The 7,270-nt window shown below is 46.5% G+C and overlaps 1 protein-coding gene across 3 annotated transcripts; it reads right to left on the bottom strand.

Annotated features, from left to right (window-relative positions):
- Positions 1-1,888: 1,888 nt before the first annotated feature.
- On the bottom strand, positions 1,889-7,068 carry RAP2C (RAP2C, member of RAS oncogene family). Of its 3 annotated transcripts, none has more exons than XM_081793336.1 (3): positions 6,956-7,068; positions 4,627-5,405; positions 1,889-2,199 (listed from the first exon to the last, which is right to left on the bottom strand). In XM_081793336.1, exons 2-3 carry the CDS (start codon positions 4,897-4,899, stop codon positions 1,921-1,923), a joined length of 552 nt encoding a protein of 183 aa, XP_081649462.1. In that variant the 5' UTR covers positions 4,900-5,405; positions 6,956-7,068; the 3' UTR covers positions 1,889-1,920. The 3 variants fall into 3 exon arrangements, with proteins under 3 accessions (XP_081649462.1, XP_081649463.1, XP_081649461.1); XM_081793337.1 differs by lacking the exon at positions 6,956-7,068 and adding an exon at positions 5,720-5,816; XM_081793335.1 differs by lacking the exon at positions 6,956-7,068 and adding an exon at positions 5,504-5,705.
- Between the last annotated feature and the right edge of the window lie 202 nt (positions 7,069-7,270).

Here is a 7,270-nt window from a genome sequence, read left to right as displayed (position 1 = left end):
ATTCTGCTTACAAAAATGAAAACCAAGCAAAAAAAAAAAAAATCACACAGGCAACTTGCCTATTATTATAAAAAACGAGCAATTTTTGGTGTATTTTCTTGTTTCTAGTACATTAACACAAAACTTAAACACAGTTGGCTTGAGATATAGAGCAATTCGATTTAATCATTCCCGTAGGTAACCAAATGGATTCAAAGCCATTTAGATCACAAGCTGCAAAATGAAATAAACCTAAAGAGAACAGGGAGTAAGAAAGATCTAAAAATCGCTCTGGAAATTATCCATCTGCCAATCGGAATTTTATTCAAAGTTTACTTCCTGTAGCTGTCTACATTAATGATGCAAAGAAAGCTGGGAACACTTTGTGGCAACTGGTTAATATTTTATAAAGGTGACAACACTAAAATGTGTACACTTGTGTCACTTGGCCGGTAAAAAGTGTCAGAGGGAGAAACAGAGTGCAATGGTGAAGACGCAGTCACCACACAAAACTTGCTCAAACTTGAAATCGGCTTACGATTTAGGAAAGATTACGGAAACACGAACACAGGACTCAATCCCCTACATACGTCTGTTCCTGCTTCAAAAAACTATACCGCAAGTGTGATGCCACCAACCAAACATGTGCCGCAGGGAGTCTGAACGGCGACGCTGTAACAGAGGTGGCTGGGTGGAAGAAAATAAATGTGTTCTCATCATATTCCAGTATGCTAAAAGGCTGGTGTGTGAAAGCATTTGGAATAAAGCACTGCTGTCATCCTTCATTTTCAAAGGTGACACTACCTGACAGAGGATCTTGTCTGAAAAGATAAATTAGGGACCGTTAGTCTTTTCTCCAGGGAGCATATATAAGCCAGACCTTTGATTAGGAATCATCACTGCAATCTGCAATGCCCGCTGCCATTTGCAGCACTGCCTCCTAGACTTGAGGTCAGTCTTGGCTCCAAGCAATCAATTCCATTCCTGAGACCGTAAGGCCAGTCTGGCGCTTGCTGTGGCTTCCCAGTCATCCAGGCTATTGGTTGTTTTATCTTATTATCTAAGTGTTACTGTCTAAGTGGGACTAGCTACCCAATGATAATCTAGGTTAAGAGATGATGATGTGAATACAATAATCCCACTTAAAATGCTCAATAACTTTTACATAACCTTGCTTTTTCAAAAACTCATTTAACAAAACTTTTATGAAGTTATCCATGAAATGTTTGAAGGTTTTGTTATCGTTCCAATCAACTCCATCATTTACTAAACTAAATAAAAATGTTGCCTGGGCTTGGGTGCGTCTCTTCTAACACATCGCAGATGATTTTACCAGACTCTCATTTGGGCCATACGTTCATAATGAAGTCAAGATACATGTGGCACTGTAATTTGTTATTATCAGAGGTCACTTAAGTCCCTCAAGTGCAAGGTACAGACGAACTTGATTAAATAATCACCTTGTTATATCAAGCACTTGGGTGATTAGTAAATTGATGATTTCAATTACAGCAGCTCTCTAGCCTGGGACAGAAAAGTGTAGGAAGCCTAAAACCAATCACGTTCTGAAATTATTATTGGATGTAAAATCACCAGAACAGGGGAAAGGTGTAGCATCCTTTAACTCACTGCACCCCAAAGGAACGTTATCAATGAAGCAGAGAACATTCAGTTTTAAAAAATAAATCTTAGTGATAGGAATACATGCAATTTCTTACCTTCATTTTGCTTATCTGTATCTGTTTTATTTTCTTCATTGAATGTTGACTATTTTGTGCTAAGGGAAATGTTATTTTAAAAACAAAGAGATTGAAGGTAGCACAATGTGTATTAATATTAACCAGCTTTTTGTTACACTTGATCAAAAACAATACACTCTCTGGCTCATAAGCTTCCGTCAACAACTAACCTGCTCGGTATGGCCATGATTGAGGTTCTTTTTTACTGGACAACGCAAGTTGTACAACACTGATCTTGCTTCTCCGGCAGGGATGAATAGTTCATTTGCCTGACGATCTCGGCAAAAAGTTCATCCACCATTGATTTACTTTTTGCCGATGTTTCCATGAAAGGACAGCCCCATTCTTGAGCCAGAGCTCTGCCTTCGGAAGACATAACCTCTCTTTCTGGTTCCAGATCCACTTTGTTTCCTACTAGGATTAGTGGGACTTTTTCATATCTCTTCACTCTGACAATCTGATCTCTCATTGGCTTGATATCCTATTCAAATGATCACAAAAAGAAAAAAAGTCATGCAGTTTGCATAACCATAACAGAAGCTATTACAATATCACAAGATAATAACTCCTCGGGAAGTACAGAAAGTTTAATCCAAAATAAAACCATACACCTAAACCAAGAAAATGTTATTTTCTCCATTGAGGTAGGAACTAGATAATCTCCACAGACCTCAGCTGCTGGGTTTCTGTCTAGAATATAAAATGTAGGCTGCACACTAACTTTAGGATTCATTGAATCCCTTCTTTCCCCCAGTCTATGCAGATTTAAAAAGTTCCCAAATATGAGGAATCCATTTGTACAGAAGGATGTTTGGCTAGCTCCTTAATCCTCCCGGCTTGGCATCATTCCTGAAAACACCTGTTATCCCAGCACAGGACTGCAGCATCTATGCATTCCTAGCCATTTAGCAAGAGTGCTTGAGAGAAAGTGTTTCAGGTGGGAACAAAAACACTGGTGCCTAGAAGACCAATTCAAAACAGATTCATACACTTAAACATTTCCTTTTAAATGTACTGGTAGGCCTTTATTCCAGTAAAATCAGACACCTTAAAATACACGAGAAACGAATGTAACAGTGAGCAGCAGCTCCTGGGAGAGACAAACGTACTGAGGAGTCTGGGCGGGAAGAAAGTCATACTTTTATTTGCCTATGTTAGGTTTTACAGCTTGAATTTTCCTCCGACTGTCTCTAATTACAATTAACTAGGAAAGATAAGAGCCTCAGCAATTCTCAGGTAGCATCAATTTTTGGGGGGTTATTGATTTACGGCAATTTCATAGATTTAATACTAATTGTGCACTTTTTAAAAATTTTTCATAACTTAAAAGGATTGACTTAAATGTTAAACACGTTTAATTTGAATAGTTACAGTGAATTGAGTATTCACATGCAAGACGAAGGAAAAACAGACAACTGAAAATTTATGAAAACAATTATTTCATGTTTGCAACAATTTCATTTGCTCACGTTATCAATTCCGTCTTCCAGGTTAAGCTTTTTTCCCTGTGTCCTTATGGAAACCCAAGTTCAAATTAGAAACCGAATGTATGACATTTAGGCTTGCAAGAGTTTAAGTCTCTGCTGAAATAATGACAGTTTTTCACTCCCTATTTATGCCTACAAGAGAAGTAGATATAATGGAAATCATATGAAAAACCCTCCAAAAGGCTTCCAGCCTCAAGAGAGTCAGCTAATAGAATAACAAATCTCTAGAGGATCCTTTAGAAAGAAAATGCCTGTCAAATAGCACCTTTGGTACTTTCTGGGGAAAAATGCTTTTATGATACTATTACTGCTTTGGAATTCAAGCCTACATAAAAAGTACTTTAGTTTGGTCACAATACTTATTATCCGTGAGGAAAAATATCCTGAAGTTGCTATACGTGGTTACTGGAAAACTTCACTATAGTACTGCAATTTAAATACTAAGAAAAGTGGAATTAGCACATTGTATTTGCTAGAGCACTTAACGTCTCTTAAGTAAGCAACATTAAGCACATACCTTTAAATGCAGAAAAAAACATATCCATTTCCTAAATCAATGGAGGTCAATAGAATGGGTCAATATGAGGTTATTTATTTTCAAGGAATAAATAGCAACATTTACTGCATCTCTTAAAATAATGTTAAACTTTCAGTCGGTCTCCCAGTGAAGGACAGGGCAGATATTCGGAAGAAACTGGACCAGCCCCAGCTTGGCCACCCAGCCAGGGTTAGAAATTTGCACTTGTTCAGTGTTCCCAGATCCACATATTTTGTATAAATACAGTCCGTGTTATCAGAAACAACTCGATCAACTGCAGGAGCGTCACTGCAGATTTTTGTTGGTTATATTCTAGGTACCAGTCTTTTCAATTAGTAACTTTCCTTCACACCCGCAAAGTAAAATGCCTAGAAGGCAGGTCTTCGGTTCTTCATCTTGCACCACCAAGATTTATGAATCTGGTTGAGAAACTTGGGTGAGAACAGAGGAAAAGGCGGGGAAGGCAGCCACAGAGGAGTTACAGATACCGGCTCCAAATAATTTTCCTTCCAAAGTGCCCTATTTACCTGAGACCGTCTGTTAAACGTTGTTGTGTTAAGTACGTTAATCAATACTTGTTGAATTGAACCAGCAATTTTGGAAGGTTCTACCCCAGGCTAAACACAAACAGCCCGACCTATTCCTTTCTCACTTTTCCTGCGACTCAGAAATAACTTTAGAATATTTGTTGACGGTTGTTACTTTAGACTCTCTATAGAAACAACCCGATACTTTTCCGTGCCAGAAGTAACCTCAAAAATGCGCCATGTCTAACTTTTCAGAAAGCAAAACATAGTCATTAACGCACTGCTCAAGCACACCAGAAGTAAATGTGGGATCACCACACCCCCTTGTAACAAATTACAAGACTCGGTTTGGTTACCTGGAAAGACTGTTGATTAACCAGGCTATAAACCAGGATGAAACCTTGGCCGTTTTTGATGTAGAGATCTCTCATGGAGGCAAACTGCTCAGTGCCCGCGGTGTCCAGAATTTCCAGCACGGAGGGGGAAGAGTCCACTTCGATCTCTTTGCGGTAGAAATCTTCAATGGTGGGGTCATATTTCTCAATGAAAGTCCCGGTGACAAACTGCACGGTGAGGGCAGATTTGCCAACCCCTCCGCTCCCTAACACCACTACCTTGTATTCCCTCATGAGTCTCACCTTCAGCAACTCCTACCAGAGGGAGGGAAAAGAACACCCCGCTAGCTGCGGCGGCTCGGGGAGGCGGAAGGTGGGCGGAAATCTGCGAACCGGGGAGGAGAGTGCGGAGAGGCAGAGGGCCCGACGGGGGAAGAAGAGGAAGTTAAAGGAGGGGGGGAGGGGAAAGAGCCAAGTGTCGGGTGGGTGGGGATGGGACGGTGATGCCCTTCCTATAGGAACTGCGGCCCAGGCAGGGGGCGTGGGGAGGAGGGCGAGCCCGGAGGGGCGGGGTGGGGAGACGCGCCGCGCCCCCGAGGGAAGCGGTGGGGGCCGCGGATGGGGAGGCCCCCGCGGCCACGGGCGGCCCGGCACCCCTCCCCCGCCCTTCACACAAAGGGGCCCAGGGACCCCGCTTCCTGCTCGCGCCGCCGGGCCGGCCCGGGCCTGTGGGCTCGGCTCCACTCGCTGCCGCCCGGGCGGGTCTCTGGGCCGCGCGGCTCCCGCGGGCGTCGTCCGGCCTGTGGAGGGAGAGGGGGCGCGTTACCCGCCGCCCCCCCCCACCCCCCGCCGCAGCTCCCGCCCCGACCCGGCCGCCTCCGCCAACGCCGCCGCTTACCCCGCAGTCCGCACCCGCCCGGCCGCCCCCCGGGAGGTTCCGTCACGCCGAGGCCATGGCCAGCGGCCGGCTCCTCCGTCTCACCGCCGCCCCAGCGCCGCTGCCCGCGGAGGGGAAAGGGGCGGGGGCCGTCCGGCGGCGGCGGCGGCGGCCACTCCAGGCGAAGCCACCTCTTTTTTTTCTCACTCCCCCCCCCCCCCCCCCCCCAGCACACACCCGGAAGGGTTTCCCTGACACACTGGCTGAGGTGCCCCAGTTCCCCGAGACTGGCCGGGATCACTTCCGGTGGGGAAAGTCCCACCTCTCCGGGGCGAGCCGGGTGGCGCTGGGGCCGCGCCCTGCCGAGCGAGGCGGCCGGGGACGCTCCCGGGTCGGGGCCGCGGCCTCGGCATAGGGCCTCGCTGAGGAGCTCCGGCGGCCTCCCTCTCCCCGCCCGCTGCCGCCGCCGTCCCACCCCGAACCCGCTGCAGCCCCTGCGCGTCTCCGCGGCCTGAGGACTCGAGCGGCTGCTTGGCCGGAGCGGGAGGGCCGGCGATCATCTAGCCGCCGGGAGAGCGCCAAACATCCCTGGACTAGAAGTGACGAGGAAAATAAAGCAGCCAAGAAAGTTTATTCTCTTTGCTGGTATTTCTTCCACTTGACGCTTGTCTGAGAAACGCGTGCGAACTCCCTCTAGACTTCGCTATTGCACGGCTTTCGTCGGTGATGGCTTTTACTTAGCCGTGCCTGACAAATCATTAAACACACACGGTACTTTTATCATCCGGCAGATCTGCTCAACTCCACCAGCAAATGCCAGAGTCACCCCTTTCCTTCGTATCACAAGGCTCAAAAACAACAGGAGTAGAAATACACTTTATCTGACAGTAACTCAGCTTTGCCCCCCTATTTGATTCCAACCGCTACACAGCAGGAAAGGTAAGCAACGCTCAGGGAACAGTTGATTGGAAATGTTTCAGGCCGACTAACTGCTTTGAATCTTTTCTTACGTGCATGCACTGCAGTTTGCGTGGCTGGCTCTTCCACGCTGAAGTTTGTTTTAACGGTCATCCTTCATGGTCATTGAAACGCACAAGGGAAGGACTGGTGTTAGACACTAAGTTTCTATTTTTAGATAAAATTGTTACTTCTTTCCTATCTTTCCCTCTGCTGACTTTCTATTTGTAAACTTCGTGTCAGCTCCACAGAGCCCCGGGGCCAGAAGGCTAGGTTATATTTCAGGCACGTCACTCCCTCTTTGATTCAAGCATGCACCCAGAAACCTGAGATACTCGGTGGCCAGTCGAGTTAAATTGATTCCAAATTCCCTGACTTGCAAGCCCCCACCAGCCAGACCCTGTACAAAGAGATTTATGACCAAACCCGAACTGGCAGACATTAGAAAGCAGGCAAATCACGGTAGTGTGAAGTTCCCGCTGGGTCTTTCGCGGAGGATTCCCCAATGTCACTTACAGTAGCCAAAGGACAGTTTAGTTCAATTTCTCCTCGGCTCAGGGCTGCTGCAATCTGTCCAGCGAAGTCCCCAGCTCTGGCTCCAGCTGGCCCGAGTCCCGCCTGATATCTGAGGCACTGCCCTCTGCTGGAAGAGGCTGGTTTAGGAGGTAGGAGTCCCCTCATAGGTCACTGCTCCTTCCACACGTGCCTTTGCCCGATTTGGAGCTCTGCTGCCCATCTCCCTGTCTTGCTGTCTCCAGACTGTCTGGTGGGACCCACAGCCCTGCACCAGCCCTGATTGTAACTGAGTCTGCAAATTCCTCTTCTGACCCA

Source organism: Panthera onca, chromosome X (genome assembly GCF_046562875.1).
Source record: "Panthera onca isolate mPanOnc1 chromosome X, mPanOnc1 haplotype 2, whole genome shotgun sequence".
Lineage (NCBI taxonomy): Eukaryota > Metazoa > Chordata > Mammalia > Carnivora > Felidae > Panthera > Panthera onca.
The sequence above is the reverse complement of the archived record's forward strand: the minus strand, read 5'-3'. Positions and strand labels throughout refer to the sequence as shown.

Coding starts and splice junctions, on each gene's coding strand:
- RAP2C (XM_081793336.1), bottom strand. CDS start 4,899: ATGAGGGAATACAAGGTAGTGGTGTTAGGGAGCGGAGGGGTTGGCAAA. Junction 2,200..4,626: donor TTAATCAACAGTCTTTCCAG/GTAACCAAACCG, acceptor TCATTTGAATAG/GATATCAAGCCAATGAGAGA.